Here is a 16,286-nt window from a genome sequence, read left to right as displayed (position 1 = left end):
TCCTTCTATATTAAATACATTATCATTTTCAAAAATCAGACCTTGAAAATAGAAAAGTATTATAGAAGGTAATTTTGATAATTAGGTTTGCCGCATAAAGTTGAAAAATGTTTAAAGGTAGTGTGATGTCCCTCCCGATCATTTTTAGTGTGAAGGTCAATTTTAATAATGTAAATACCTTATAATTTACAGTATTAAAGACAAATTGACTTATTTGGGCAATAGCCACAAGTTAAGACCAAGTTCACAGATGACAAGATGCCAGCTGCCACAAGGAGGAAGCCACTAGGTAAGATCTTTTTGGTGGAATAACCATCCACATCAAATACTTCGGTTTTCAATAATATTGCAAATGTGTAGTCGAAGGCCTGCTTTGCCATCTTACTTTAAAGTAACAGTGCTAGAAACTTTTATTTTTAAAAAGTAAAGTTTCTTAACTTAGTTAACAGTACTTTTGGTTCTTAAGATTCATTGAGTTTCTGTGCTGAGAAAAAAAAAATAGTTTCTCTCTTGAGCTCTGCAAGCAGCAGCAGAGGCAGGAAGATGCAATCACGGATGTGGGTTCCAGCAAGCTGCTGCACAGAACGGCGCTGGCAGCAGAACTCCCTGCGATGAATCCAGAAGAACAGATTGTAACGTGGCTTATTTCATTGGGAGTTTTGAATTCCCCTAAGAAAATAGTCGATGATCCGGAGGAGTTCCTGAAAACTTCTCTGAAAGATGGAACTGTGCTTTGTAAACTCATTAATCGGCTTCTTCCGGGATCTGCAGAAAAGGTAACGCTTTAAGATGTGTTTTGCTACCCTGAAACAGAGCGTGGCTCAGGAAAATACTGCCCTGGTTATTCCCAGGTGTGGTTTTCCTTGGAAAGTGAGATGAGCAAGGAGCATCGGAGAGATTAACCTTTTACGTGTCAGTTACTAGTTGTATCTAATTGAGGGCAAAGTACGATTGTAGGTTTAGTTCTTTGATTTTGTCTCTACATCCAGAAAAAAACCCAAAAGGTTACAGTTGGCCAAGTTACGCGTGTTCATTCAGCAGCAGGAAATACCGGGCCTACCAGAGATCGAAATACCTTGGGTTTGAATTCAGGGACACGCGGTTTGTCTGTATTTATGTAAATACCATTAATTACAACTGTAAATATATTCACTCATTCAGAACTCTTACTGTAAAATACTTTGCTAGTCAGGAGATACATTGGAGAAGCAGATTAGGTTAGGAATAAATAACAAACGTTGCATCTATGCTATTTTGAACTGTCCCAAGACCTGCAAATCCTTTGGTACTTTAAGCCACGTATCTCCTTTCAGTTTTACAAAGCATGTATTCAGTCCAAAAGTGCGATAAGTAACTGCAAGAGAAAAAAAGGGAAGGACTCCAATGAGATAGGAAATGGCAACACTGTAGAGAAGCTGTTTAATTAAAAAAAAAAAAAAAAAAAAAAGAAAAGAACACACACAGACACACAAAAACCCCAGGTTCTCCACCCTGTACAACAGGAACCTTCATTTATTATGCAACAATCGGTTTTGCTAGCTCTTTATCTTTTGCTTATATGTGATGGTTGGGGGCAGCATGTTCTTAAAGGCCATCAATTTCCCACTGTCGCTTTGGGCGCTGTCATGTGTTGACATTCAAAACAAGATGCCGACCATTTCGATCTATGCATCACTTCCTCCAGTGGCTCTTTCTTCCTGCTTCGACAGCTTGCCTGCCACCCCCGTCCGCCCCCTGAAGAAGCTTCCCTAATTCAGTATAAAACGCACATGTCAATATTCACGCAGGCCTTCTGAATAGCAGCTATACGGAAGGTAATGCAATGATCTCTGGATTTTCTTTCTTTAGTATTGCCCAGAGCCTAAAAATGAAGCTGATTGCATCAATAATATTCAAGAGTTCTTGAAAGGCTGTGCGCTTCTTAAAGTGGAGGTAAGTCCACTTGGATCTTTTATTTTATTGTCTAACATGCTGCTTTAATCAGCCTTCTGAAAGGACGCCAGATGCCAGAGGGATGAAATCCATAGTCATTCCTCATCTTTTGTATTAATAACATAAATTAGAGCATGGGTAATTTACTATTCTGGCTGGAGAATTTGGAAGCAGAGTGTATTCACTGTGAGCTTAACAGGTTCCTTCTCATCTCTTGAGAAAAATGGTCAGGTAGAAACAAGTGCAGCAATAACAGGAGCTCTGTCTAAACAGGGTTAAGCAGTGTGGACATGCTTACTTTTTTTTTTCATTATTGGAGAGAAGTGATTGCAGGTTTTAGCCTTGCTTTAATACGAAGGTGAAGTATTCTTAATATTGCAGGATTTTTCATCCCCTTGCAACTGTTGCGTGAGATTCTGCTAAACGCGAAATATTAATTTGATCCTTACAGAGAAAAATAATCCTAATGAAGGCAAAAGACACCTTTTCAGTGGCTATTCCCGGTCCTGTATATATGCTGATTCTTATTCTTAAGCATAGCTCATATTTGCAAGATCAGAGTCTAAATTAATCACTTCAGAGTTCAGATAATTTCACCATCAAATTTTTTACTAAGTGCATATAGATTTAAAATGTAAAGACTTTTGTATCACACCGAAATTCCTGCAGTAAAAAAGAAATCTCTAACTAAGAGCCGTCACTGGCTCATTTGAAATATGCTCAACACTGTGGAAAAAAAAAATATATATTCTGAAGACAAATTCTGGCAGAAGCAGGGACAGCATCCTTGGGCATTGCACAGAATCCTCGCGCACCACAGGGAGAAAAGCCCAGCCTGTGGTAGTTCTGTTCCTGCGCTTTTCCTTTGAAGGTCTGAACAAACAAAGAGCTTTTCTTCTCTTCAGAGCTTTTCAGCTAACCAGCATGGGAATTTGCTCATTCCAGAACTGTTGTTTCCCAGTAATGCATTTCTCAGAGCCTGCTGTTGTGAGAGCAGATACATGTAGACTCACTGAAGGCCTATCACATCAGAAATCAGTTGTTGTCAGTCTTCTGGTACTGACCATGTGATTTCCTCCATTTTTCAAAAAGTTTATATTTCTACTTGAAAACTAATCATAACAGTTGTGGTGGGAAATATTTAAAAATAGGAGTCTTAGCTAAAAGAGAGGACAGGGGAACAGTCCTCAACTGTTACGCTTTAACATCTCATAGTTTTGAAAGCCAGTTCTGGAATGTTGCAGTCACACTCCATGATTTTTGGATACTAGGAATTAGCAACATGTGTGTCCAGCTCTTGGCATTGCTCTGATCCTCTCAGTGCCTTTTCTCCCTTGGTTTCAATTTAAGAAAAGGTTTCTGACTTCTTTTTTCTTCTGATTTGTAACCCACTTAAATCTTTGAAATATTCTGGCCCTTCAGTAAGGTCTCTTATGTTCATGTGGTTACCCCTGTGCTGGTTGCTGTGAAAGGAGAGCTTGAAAGCTGAATCAAAGCTCAAATCTCTCAAGCGCAAGTTTAAATTTTGCAGGAAAAATGAAAACTTTTTTTTTTTCCCCCAAAATACCAAGTCATATCAGAATGCCTGGTGAAGAGAGGAATTTTGCTTCTTCCTGGCCCCTCTCTGCAGCCTCAGGCAGAGGAATGCTTGAGGTTGGACAGCCGAGATGGCGCTTGTGCTTCGCTTTGGCTCTCCCGTATTGCCAGCTTTGCTGAGTTCTCTGAAGGCAAAGCCAGGGGAGACATGAAAACCCTCTGCCATCTTTTCCTTCTAAATGCTGCTCCGTTTAGACCCTCTTGGCAAAGAGACTAAGCAGCATACCTACAGGTGGTCCTGCCTCATGTCTGATGCTTAGTTTGCCTTGGGAAGGACCAGTGCCCTTCAGAGAGTGTTTCTCTGCAGCACATTCACTCTGAAAGCATGTTTGGAGCATCAGAACAGGCAGGGGACATTCTAGTTCCAAGATCCGTCAGCAATGAAGTTGCAGTGATCTGGTGTTATGTCTAAGGAAGATGAGCATAGGGTAGAAAACCTGTTCTGCTCCAGTAAGCTAGCTGGAGAAAGGAGTAACATCAGGAAAGCTCTTGGCTTAACAGGTTTGAATTCCCTGACTGCCATCCTGCTGCTTACCCAGACCTTGGATTTGACAATAAAACTCTCATGGTTCTGTCAAATTCTGCCCTTCTCCAAATGCCACAGAGAACTCTTGTTCCCTGTACATGAAGAAGTAGCCTGGGACTGAATCTGAGCCACTTCTCTTGTCTTGAGACTGACAAGTGTGTGCTGAGGTCAGAGATTCTGTTCCTGTTGCAGATGTGAGCAAAAGATGATGTTCTGAGGAACTTCAGGGCTCACACTTCTACTCTGGATTCTGACTTGTACAAAAGGGCCTCATCCTGGGGAATCTCAAGGATGACAAATTTCATGCATGATATTGGCATCCCATGGCTTCGTTGTACTTTGCCAAAGCAGCGGCTACCTTCGTACCGTGCCTTAAATTTGGTTTTGTCGTAAATGTTTGTACAGCTGCCGTTTGGAGCTGAATACATCCCTTCACTGAGCATCACTAGCGTGCAGGAAGACGCAAGTCCCACCTTCCACTGAACAGATACTGCTTGCCAGTCTCTTCCAGTGTGAGGGCATGAGATGAGGTTACTCCTGCAGAGCTACACATACGCTCTTCCCTCCTACTCTTCTTTTTTGTTGTCCTGGTAACTCAATCTTAGGAAGTGGAAGAAAGACACAGCAAGGCAAACAGCACCTTCTCCTGTTTCACAGGAACAGTGAAAGATTTGGACATAGTGGAAGGAGGAAGAAGGACGCTCCATGACCTCCCTGCTTGGAAATGGCTCCATTGAGTTGCAGCAGCTCTATAGGCTGGTGGTGTGAGCTGGAAGAGTCCATCTCATTGCAGGGTATAAATAACCAAACTCTTCCTTAGCTGCAGCTCAGGACTGAAGCCTGCAAAGGTTTGCTGCTTCAGACGTGTTAGTCCTGAAAAAGAAGGCAAGCCAGGGAATCAACACTTTCTTCGAACTAGATGAGTGCGTAATTAGGTGAAACAATGAGGTTATCAAAAATTTCCTGACTGCTTTTCAGTGCTAGAATTTGATCCAAGTCATAAGAATGTCTATAAGCCCAGCTCTGCTGAGACAGGGCTGGGCAGAGGATGTGAGCACCTCTTTGGAGCTCAACCGTCCGTACAGGATTCTTTGGTGGTTTGGACTGAGGAACAGCGCAGATAACCTAGCGATCCTTCATTTACACTGTGGCTTCAACCTCTAAGCTGTATATGACCCAAGATCTGGCCCAGCGAGTACTGCTAAGGCAGTGACAGCTGAATGTAAGCGGGTTAAGGTGGAAAAAGGAAAGCGAGAGGCCAAGGCATGGTAGCCAGGTGGAGTCTAGTTTAGAAAATACAGGGAAAAGATTGAGGAAAGAGAAAAATCAGTTAGAAAGCTCCTAGCCTAGCTTATTCTTGAGGGCACAAATGGGAACTGTTAGTCTTTGCTGTTGACACCACCGTGCATATAATAACAGCAGCTCAATAGCTGAGGATCCTTTACTGCTGAAGAAGCATAAGCTCTTCATTCAGCAGCAGCATTTTATTGCTAATATGACTACAAAACTTCTGGCAAGGGGCTCAGTTGTGTGAACTGAGAACTGTAGCTGCAAGATAAATCAATAGCTGGATTAAACCTAACTGTCCAGAACGATCACAGAGCTTGCAGCGCATCGTTGCCTTTGTGGGCAGAAACTGAAGCTATTTCTGCAGCTGGAGGTACTTGCAACCTTCACCCATCTGTTTGTACTTGAACAGAGGCCTTGGGAAGGCAGATGAAAAATTGTCACCCTCTTGGCTCCCCATCCATATTCTCCCAAAACCTGCTCTGCTTTGGCTTCCCTCCTGGTTTCCTAGCTGCGTAATGTCAAAAGCGAAAGCTCCAGCCCAGCACAGACCAGTGCAAGCACCAGGGAACGGGTACGTCTGAATTCAGGCTGACCCAGAGACCTCCGGTTCGCAGGTGTGTGGGGTGACTCTCACACCCGTGTCCCTGCGTGGGGTTGGGACCTGCAGCCGGGCTGCACCCTGGATGTCAGTACTGTGCTTCCCTTTCCACGCTGCAGCCGGCTGTTGCACTGAAGTGTCCGGGGATTTTCATGCTCCCTGCAGGAGAGCGTTCCCCACGGGCACACGCGGCACAGGCACCACGCTCGCCGCAGTGAGGACACGCTGTCTCTGAGAATTCACTGCCTCCACTGACCTGTGCCTGTCTGCAGGCCCTTCTACAGTGTTTCTCTTCTCAGTGGTGCAAAAACATTGTTATCACCATTTCAGTAGCCTGGATTTTACTTTCTTTTACTACCCTTTTCCCCTCATTTGTCATGTCCTTTTTCCTTTCCCTCTTTCCTTTTCCCTTTCTTTCCCCTTTCCTTTTCCCTCTCCTTTTCCTCTTCCTTTCTTTTTCCCTCTCCTTTTCCTCTTCCTTTCCTTTTCCTCTCCTTTCCTTTCCCCTTGCCTTTCCTTTCTTTTTCCCTTTCTTTTTTCCTTTCCTTTCCTTTTTTCCTTTCCTTTCTTTTTTCCTTTCCTTTCTTTTTTCCTTTCCTTTCTTTTTTCCTTTCCTTTCTTTTTTCCTTTCCTTTCTTTTTTCCTTTCCTTTCTTTTTTCCTTTCCTTTCTTTTTTCCTTTCCTTTCTTTTTTCCTTTCCTTTCTTTTTTCCTTTCCTTTCTTTTTTCCTTTCCTTTCTTTTTTCCTTTCCTTTCTTTTTTCCTTTCCTTTTTTCCTTTCCTTTCCTTTCTTTTTTCCTTTCCTTTTTTCCTTTCCTTTCCTTTCTTTTTTCCTTTCCTTTCTTCCTTTCCTTTCCTTTCTTTTTTCCTTTCCTTTTTTCCTTTCCTTTCTTTTTTCCTTTCCTTTCTTTTTTCCTTTCCTTTCCTTTCCCCTTTCCTTTCTTTTTTCCTTTCCTTTCTTTTTTCCTTTCCTTTCCTTTCCCCTTTCCTTTCTTTTTTCCTTTCCTTTCCTTTCCTTTCCTTTCCTTTCCCCTTTCCTTTCTTTTTTCCTTTCTTTTTTTCCTTTCCTTTCCTTTTTCCTTTCCTTTCTTTTTTCCTTTCCTTTCCTTTCTTTTCCTTTCCTTTCCCCTTTCCTTTCTTTTTTCCTTCCCTTCCCTTTCCCTCTCCCCTTTTCCCTCCCCCTGACTTTTCTTCCCTTTCCCATCTCCCTCCCCGCCCCCCGGGCTGCTCCGCGCCTCCCGCCCGCGGCCGGCGGAGGGAGCTGCGGCCGCACCGCCCGCCCGCGTCCCCCAGCGAGCGGCGGGGCGGAGCGGGGCGGCGGCGCCGCTTGTCACTTCCCCTTCCCCTTTCCCTTCCCTTCCCCGCGCCGCGATCCGGCTCCGGGTCAGAGCCGCAGCGGCCGCCCCGCGGTCCGCAGCACCGCCCGCCGCCATGCCCCGGGGCTGCGCGCCCGCCCGCCCGCCGCCGTGAGTACCGACCGCGCCGCGGGCACCGGCCGGGCTCCGCCGCTGTCCCCGGCCCGGCCCCGCCGCCGTCCCCATCCTCCGGCAGCCCCGCCGGTGTCACCGGGTGGTCCCCGCGGCTGTCCCCAGCAGGTCCTCGGGGGTGTCGCTAGGCAGCACCCACGGGTGTTACCCCCACCGGGCAGTTCCCACGCTGAGCTCGCCGGAGTGCAGAAGGCAAACCGGCTCAGGGGGCTGGCTGGGGGGTGTGAAACCCGGCGGCACCGAGTCCGGGGCTCCGCGCCGGGCTGCGGGCTGGGCTGCGGCGGGGAGAGGCGCTCCCCAGCCGCCCGCCTGGCTCCGCCTGGGCGGTTTTCGCAGAGCCGGCGGGGTCCGGCCGCGCCGGCGCTCCCGGGGAAGGCAGCGGCGGGGCCGGGGGGCGGCCGGGCTCAGCGAGCGCCGGCGGGGCCGGTGCTGGGAGCGGCCGCGGGACCGTCCGGCTCCAGCGCTCGTCCGCGGGGTGGGCTGAAGGGTGGCGGTCGCGCCGAGCTCTGGGCTTTGCATCGAGCTTGAGGTTTGCCGGGGTTTTGTCGAACTGTGGAAATAGTTTGTCCAGATGGAACAGCTCGGGCTCGGTCACAACCTGGCTTCCTCTAACTTTTCTACAGCTCCCATCGCGGTACTGGGGTTTTGGGTGCCGGTAACTTGCTAGGCACACCTGGGTTTGATTTTTCGTCCTTCCCGAAAAGCTGGGTGCTCTTCTGGTCGCTGCCCTCCTCGTCGCCTCGCTGTCTGTCTGTCTGTCTGTCGGAGAACTCGGCGTGCAGCAGTGCAGGTTTTTTTCTCTCCCAGTGCGATGCCTGACGGAGCAGCAGGAGCTCTGAAAGTCGGAAAAGCATTTCAATGGAGTTCATTAGATGACAGTCATAGATTTAAGTGGAGTTTTATTTACATCCACCAGATCTTCCGTGAGCTAAGAGCAAAAAAGCCTCTCCCCTCACTATTTTGCTTCTAGTTTTGCAGCTTGTCTTTTAATCAAGAATAGAATTATGGATGGGTCATGCTGAAAAAAGTAATTTTTAGCTCATAAATTAGGACTTTTCTGCCTAATGAATTTATTCTGGAACAAGCTGCAGAGTATATTTACATTACAGTAGCTGATCCAGAAAAGTTTTCTACATAGCCATTGTTCCACGGTAGCTATTCCAGACAACTCCTCCATGAAGAGAAGTCCTAAATTTATTGCTTGCTTTTGTGCTAGAATATTTCACGTATTCCTCCTGCCACCATTTTCCTCTGGACTTTGTCAGGCTGATGACTCTGAGCTCACAGCATTATTCTGTGTATTGAAAGATCAGGGATGTATTTTACTACTTTGGTCCTTTTAAAAAAAAAAAAAAAAAAAGGATTCCATTCATTCAAGGCAGGACTTGTTTTTCTGGACTTACTGAAGTGGAGGAAAAAGGGTATGACTGAGAAAACGACACACCAGAGAGATGCACGCAAACATCTCAGCCTCGCTGTTTGCTTTCCTCTTCTGCTTGGCCAGAGGGTGAAGGCGCGTTACTGTAACGTTTCATCCTCCAGCGGCTGCCAACAGGGTCAGCGCACGCCCGGGCTCTCTGTTACCGTCTCCCTTTCCACGGAGATGCAGCTTGGGCTGGAGGCGATGCTCAGATAGCACCGGCTGCAATTGCGAGGCAGGAAAACTAGTTCACGCACCAGTTGGCAGAGGGGATGGGGTCCGTGTGGTCCAAAGGAGCAAACCCAAGCGAGCGCAGGTGATATATCAGCTCAGAAACAGGCCAAGGTAGGTGAGGACGTCCCCAAAATGTGCAGAGTGGTAGGTGCGGTTGGAGCTGCAGGGCTACTGATTTTAATATTTGTAATGATGGCTGGCTGTTCCCCCTCAGAGCGTGGATTAAATTTCTTTAGGGTAAAGCCTTTCTCCCAGTATTGAGTAGCTGAGTAAATTTTAAAATATATTCTCAACAAAGAGCAGCCTTTGTACTGCCCGTGATGTACTTTATTGCTGTACTGATGTGTCTGTCAAGAGGAAGAGGTGCCGCGAGCATCCAGGGCTGCGGAAGAGTCCGGTCCCCTTCCTGTTTGAAATATGCCAAATGTACTCAAGGAGCTATATGTGGAAAGCAAGAAAAGGCCATTTTAAAGGGCAGTACTACCCTAGAGGTAATTAAGGCTCATGTACTTATTTAGCAGGATATGCTCTTCAGTGCATTGGAAGTGTTTGTAAGTAGATGGTGTCTGCCAGGAGAGCTTTAAAATCATCTTTCCTATTTATTGGTTGTCTCCATCTGCAAGACAACATGTATTCGGGGATTAGCAGATGGTGCCTTGGTGGAACCAATAACAGGGGCTTTTTGTATCGCGTATCTTTGCTTCATTAATGGTAGGATTTGAGCAGTCTGTATGAACTTGAGGGCATTTCTCAGGTGTTAGAGGGGACTGTAGTGTTTTGGAAACTCAAATTGCCCCTCATTGTGCTGGGGTGGTTTCTGAAGGGCTGGGTGTACAACATCCAGGTTATCGGTCGCAGAAAATAAGCCCTTGCTAACTATGTATCTCTGTTTTGCCATTGAGGCTTAGTAGTACAAAATTCTTTAGAATTTTTTCACATAAAATAACTGGGCTTGGCTTCCTGTAAAAAAAAATGTAAATATATTTTGTATGACATATTGCAACAGCAGAAAATTCTGTGTGTTTGTTTCTTCTGCTGTGAAAAAACTCATGTGCGGATATATACATATGTACAGCCTCAACCTCTTCAGCTTTCAAAACCAAAAATAGCAGCAAATCTTTCCTTCCCTCAAGGCAAGCAATGACCCTCTCCATGGCTTTCAGAGGAGTCCTTTCCCTGCAGACATCGCCAGTTTCTTCCCTGTCCCCAGCATTACGCTCCGAACGCTGCCGGGTCCCCCTGACCTTCCCACGCCACTGGCGCCCCAGGAATTCACTCGCTATAAGGGAAAAGGGACTGGTTAGCCCTGAATAAACCCCCAGCCCTCACGGAGATGTACGGGCTGCTTCATCCTCGCTGTGCCCCTCCAGTGCCGTGGGCTGCTCGGATGGCCGGAGTGAGATGCTTTGGGCTCAACTGACCAAGATCCTCTTTCGCAGGTGTTTGATCCACATGATTTGTACACTGGGGAACAGTTCTCCAAGGTCCTGAGTACATTAACAGCTGTAAATAAAGCTACTGAAGGTAAGTAAAAAGATTTTTTTTTTCCTGTCATCTTTTAAAATTCTGTCCTATATGTATGCTGCAGTGGGTTCAGGGGTTTTTTTTGTAATTCCTAGATTATGATGATTTCTGGAGGCTTGTGAAATTGTGCTGCCAGCACCGATGCTTGCTGCTGGACAGTGGAATCGACATTTCATGCTTCTATCAACTCTGGCTTTAGTTGTGGCATTTCAGAGTCGCTATATGCACTTTGCAGTGCTTGGTTATGGCTTTACACTAAGAAACCTTGGCTCGGTTGTGACAGTACTAAGGGACCTCAAATTAGGTCATTGCAAAGGCGTCTTGATGTAAATGAGCATGCACCTCCCAAAATGCAAATGTCAGATTTTAACGAGCGTGTTTTAAAGCCGAAGAGAAAAACAGATCCATCTGCATAATATCTTTGCTGAATGTCAAAACAAACGTTGTTGCCAGATGCTCAGTCAATTGTATTGATGTTTCTCTCCCTCCTTTCCCTGGGTCCGGGGCATAGGCTCCTGGATTTGGGAATCGAGCTGATGGCTTGTGCTGCCTCCCCAGGCGCAGGAGCGGCTGCTGAAGCAGAGCAAATGAGCTCCTCTTGTTTCCATCCCACATACACAGGTGTTCCCTACGGGATGCTTTAAACTGATGTTCAGTCACATAGGCTGTGAGAGGAGAAATTCCACGGGGAGGATGGTTATGGCGTGGGAAGGGGTGAGGGAACCAGGGTCTCTTTGCAGAGGGGCTGAGGAGCAGGGCTGTGCTGAGCTGGAAAGAGTTCGCAGGGGGGAAAGTGTTTATTGCCCCTGTCATGCAAGTTGATTTGCACAGGGGGTCATGAGCACCCACCAAAGTCCAGCACCAGCAGGAGAGTTTGATTTCCCTGTTGCAGATTACATTTTAGGCGATTAGAAGGAGAAAAAGTAAAAATGCAAACACATGATTTTCCTTTCAAGGGAAGGTTTTTCTGTTGACTTACTGTGCTTTGCCTAGATTCAGTTTGCGATGGCTTTCTCAGTTGTTTTATTCCTCTTTCAACTGAGTTTTTGCTTTTGGGTTCTCTTCTGCTAGTACAAAAGCTGCTTAGGTGTTCAGTGAAACAACCTCATTGCTGGGACTGCACCCTCCCCGTTTGCTCTTCTCTCTTCTGATGTAAGGCTTTATAAAATCATAGAAATGTAAATCTATATTTTATAGATACATTATATAAACTATTGTATATTGTGTTATAATGTATATCTTATGCAAACAATATATATAACTTAATAATAACAACACCAATAATAACAATGTCTAACAGTAATAGTATATAAATGCTGCTCTGCCTTTTTGCAGTCAGCACTCAGCTCCCAAGAAGTCAGTGATGGTGATTCAGGATCCGCACATCTCCTTACAGCCTCTCACCATTCTGTTCAATGACAGCACCCGGTGACCCCACGTGGAAAGCTCTTGCAGTTCAATATGATGTGGGTTATAAAATGCAGGTTGCCTTTGCAAACGCTGTCGTTATGATTGACATTAACTTCATTATTCTGAACGTAAAAAGAGTGAGAAACTCTCCTGGCTCTGTGCTCACCCATTGCTGGACTGGAGGGGTGTGATGGGGTGTGCACCGTTGTCGCAGCATCCCTTTATTTACAGCCCCAACTTGGTTCTTGCAGCCACCCATGTCCCAGCTCACTCGTGCAGTCACCGGCTGAGCTTTGCTGGGGAATAGTTTCTATCACACTTTACCAACGGGGCTATAGGGAAGCTGGGATCCTCTTGGTTTCATGGTAAACATCTGTTTGAACATATGCTTTCTCTGTTTAAATGTTAAAAAGCGCAATGCCCGCGATATAATAAACTGCTCAAGGCAGAGAGCACCCTTGGGAAAAGTACAGGGTAAAATAAATACATGTCTAAAATGTTTGCTTTTTGGTGGCTTGGCCAAGTTCCTGAGAAGCAGGAGCCTATGTCCTACAAACCGCCACCGCAGATGGCCCGGCTTGTCCATCTCGCCAGAGGCTGAGGGCTGAACGGAGCCTCAGGACAGGGCTGGTACCAGTTCCTGCCATGGCCAGGGCTCTGGCATCCCTGTGCATCCCGACATCTGCAGAGCTGCTGCATCCTGACACCTTTGTCGGAGCAGAGGGAAGTAGGTGACAGCTCGGGAAACGCTGTGGGAACGTGGTTTCTGAGCATCCGTTTGAAGTCCAAATCCCGGTGTCTTCATGGATCTTGTTATGCAAAAAAACTAGAGGCATCATGTGTAGTGGATAAACTCAGAGTTCAGCAGCTCAGCAGTAACAGAAATACAGAGCTTGATGCTTTCATCTGAGAGAGAGGGCAGGGGAGGAAAACCAGCTGTGCTGGATCAGGCGAGGCTCATCTGCCAAAAATAGTGTAGGAATGTGAGCAGAAAACCCAGCTATTTTAACCGTAGTTTAAGCAACATATGGCAGCAGTGTTACATGCTGGACCAGGCATAAAATAGGATGCTGTCATGATGCAATATAAATGATACACTTCCCTGCCAAACTGTCAAAGTCAGTTTTACATTTGTTTCTAGGTTGCTGCAGATATTTATAAAAGCTTTGGAAGATTGGGAGGGGCAGGGAGAAGCATAAAATCTAAAGTAACCGAGTCATTTCCGTGGGACTGGTGCTGATGGCTTGAATAAGCAGAGAAGTCTGGACTCGCAGTTTACGCCCTCCCTTTTTAGAAGGAATCAGGGGAAGAACATCTCACGCTGGCAGCCGGCCACCCCTCCTGGCCCATGAGTCGCCGAGAGCAGCCGAAACTGCTCCTGCTCAAATATCAGGATGCTTCAGAGAAAAAAAAAAACCAAACAACACAACCAAAACCACTCTGTGTTGCAAAGTGGGTTTTGCTGTTGCTGCAGCCCAGCGAGCTAGGAATTCACCATGTGGTCATTAGGCAGTTGTGTAACAAGCAGGGCAAGAGGGAAAACTGCCTGACTGACAGCACACGAGATTTAACAGGAACGTGGACCGGGCAGAGCGGTGCGTGTGGCCGGGGGCTTGTAAGGCAGCGGCGCCTGGAAGTCACAGTCACAGAGTCGGTCCCCATTGTACATGGCGCTGGAGAAAGACAAAGCAAGTCCGTTCTCCAAGAGCTCACAGTTTGCGTTGCTCCAGATCCAATTTAAGGATGAGGTTGTTTTCCTATTGAAACAAAAATCCTCTGGGGAGAATAAAAGCCCAGCTGAGTTCCTGTAACTCCCACCAAACTTCCCCTTTGGAATGATTTTTCCATCTTGACATTCAGACTGGACGAGAAGCGGGGCAAAGCAGTCTTAGAGTTTGTGTTTTCTGATTCCTGCTGATGCTTGGTGGCTTGATCACCCTCTCCTCTTGCAGCGTTTTCAAATAGGAACTCCAGACATTTTCCAGGGGACTTACACACCCAGCACAGAGGTTCCTGCAGACGGCTCTGCTCTGTCCTCCTTTTGAGGTCGGTCCATGGGCACGCCGGGTCCACAACGCAGGTGGAAAACAACAGCTCTGGGATACAGAAATGTTCTTAAATCTAAAAAGAAGCTACAAGGCAAATCTCAAAAGTACCTCACGTTTTTCCGAAATGGTAACGTCTGCTGGTGCTTCATTTGAGCACCATGGCACATAGAAAGGAGGTGATCTGCATGTTGTCCCATGCTGTGGCATGAAGTGCAGTAGCAGAGATGTACTGGGAATTACCAGGTGGCTTGGATCCCATGTTTTTACCTGTCTGCAGCATCCAAGCAGGGCTGAGCGCTGCCAGGTCCTGCAGGAGCCAGGACTGCTCTTGGTGATGAGGCCACTGACTCAACCTCAGCACAGGGCAGTTGTGACCAGGAAACTGATACCAAAAAACTTGCCAGAGGGTAAAAAATGTAGAAATAAATCACTAATCGTGAAAAATAGGTATGTGTCAGAGCAGCAGCATTATTTCCACCATCAGGCAGATGGTGGCAGGAACAAGCCCGGAGAATAGTTTGCAAGACGATGAGCATTGAGCATGTGAAGGAGGCAACTCCCAGAGCTCCTGGGACAGTCTGAGCCTTTCTGTGGGCTGCCAGTCTCCTGGAGTGACACTCCTGTCCTTCCTCAGTGCGGGCTGAATCCCTCTCTCATGTGGTGATGGCAACAATCCACAAACAGTGATCAAAATGTGCCTGGCCTCTTGCAGCTGTATAATGAACCCAGAAGGACTTATCTAAATAGAGAAGCGATTGTGTTGACCAGCTGTTCAGCATTCTTCTCCACTCAGCAGGGAAGCCCACGCTGCAGCTGTGGAGGTGACGTAAGCGCGCTCACTTGTGAGCTAAACTTTGAAACACCTTCAGAGGTGCTTACTCAGATCACAGAAACATTCCTAGTTGGGCGGCATTGGGCTGTTATTCTAGTTTTCTACCATTTTAAGGGGGATTTCACAAACATACTGCGATGGGATGTGTGGCTGCAGAGCTGGCATAACCTCAGAGCGCACTGGGATGCAATTCAACTTCTTCCATCATGGAAGCATTTATAGAATTATAGGATAGTTTGGGTTGGAAGGGACCTTTAAAGCTCATCCAGTGCCCCCCCTGCCATGAGCAGGGACATCTGCACCAGCTCAGGTTGCTCAGAGCCCTGTCCAGCCTGGCCTGGGATGTCTCCAGGGATGGGGCATCCACCACCTCTCTGGGCAACCTGGGACAGTGTTTCACCAGCCTCATTGTAAAAAAATTTCTTCCTCATGTCTACCGTTGACCAAGCCCAGCAAAACCATCCTCACCGTTGACTGGGAGTACCCGCACTGGAGATGCAGTGCACTTGCTGTTCTGCACCGAGAGATGCTCCTTCAAGTGTTTTGCCCCATTCTTGTTTATGGGCTTTACCCTTCGTTTTACTGTGATACAGAGGGATGGGGGACAGTTGGGTAGAACTCAGACGTTGTTTTTGCCTCACCAGATCAGCCGTCAAAAGGGCCATGTTCACATCTATCGTCTCTTAGCTCTGCAGCTGGAGGTCCCCACGCTGACTCCAACGGCGCAGCTTCCCAGTCGGCGAGGGTGTTGAGGAGGCAGTCCAAGCCTGTGGTATCCTTTATTTAACATCTCATCAAGGGTTTGATGGCGGTGCGGGTAGAGGGGCATGAGTGGTACCTCTGGGTCGAGCATGCCAGAGGGGCTTGTCCTGCCCCGATCTCCATCACGGCTTTGCTGCCCTGGCTGGGGAGAGTCTGGTGGCTTCTCCAACTCGCAGTGCTGCTCTCTGTGATATGAGAAGAGCGATTCTTATCTGCGCTCCATCGCACTGTGATACTAAATTAATGCTCGGGGACCTCAGAGTCCTCTGGCAGGAGTGCTTACACAAAAGCAAGACATTATTGCTGTTATAAAGAGCAATACTGAAAAAACAGCTGTCACAACAAAGAAGAACAATAGCTTGTCCTAGTGCCTTCTGCTTTTTTGGACTATTTACTGATTTTTCCCATGTTTCTTTCCTTAGGAGATGACCGAGAATGGCAGTCATCAGCTGGTGGTAAAGGCCAGGTTCAATTTTAAGCAGACCAACGAGGATGAACTCTCTGTTAACAAAGGAGACATTATTTATGTCACCCGGGTTGAAGAAGGGGGCTGGTGGGAAGGGACCTTGAATGGAAAAACAGGCTGGTTCCCAAGTAACTACGTCAGAGAAATCAAACCCACCGGTAA

General features: G+C 46.8%; 1 protein-coding gene across 3 annotated transcripts in view; it reads left to right on the top strand.

Moving 5' to 3' along the window:
* Nucleotides 1-611: 611 nt before the first annotated feature.
* The window catches only part of ARHGEF6 (Rac/Cdc42 guanine nucleotide exchange factor 6), a 41,405-nt gene continuing 25,730 nt past the window's right edge, over nt 612-16,286 (top strand). The window contains exons 1-5 of one of the 3 annotated variants that reach the window (XM_065643292.1): nt 612-776; nt 1,849-1,932; nt 10,522-10,606; nt 15,541-15,668; nt 16,081-16,282. In XM_065643292.1, coding sequence (XP_065499364.1) covers nt 612-776; nt 1,849-1,932; nt 10,522-10,606; nt 15,541-15,668; nt 16,081-16,282 — 664 coding nt within the window. Of the gene's footprint in view, nt 777-1,848; nt 1,933-7,344; nt 7,408-10,521; nt 10,607-15,540; nt 15,669-16,080; nt 16,283-16,286 lie in introns of those variants that run through there. The other 2 variants (XM_065643291.1, XM_065643290.1) reach the window with 2 other exon arrangements.

Source organism: Caloenas nicobarica, chromosome 12 (assembly GCF_036013445.1).
Source record: "Caloenas nicobarica isolate bCalNic1 chromosome 12, bCalNic1.hap1, whole genome shotgun sequence".
Lineage (NCBI taxonomy): Eukaryota > Metazoa > Chordata > Aves > Columbiformes > Columbidae > Caloenas > Caloenas nicobarica.
The sequence above is the reverse complement of the archived record's forward strand: the minus strand, read 5'-3'. Positions and strand labels throughout refer to the sequence as shown.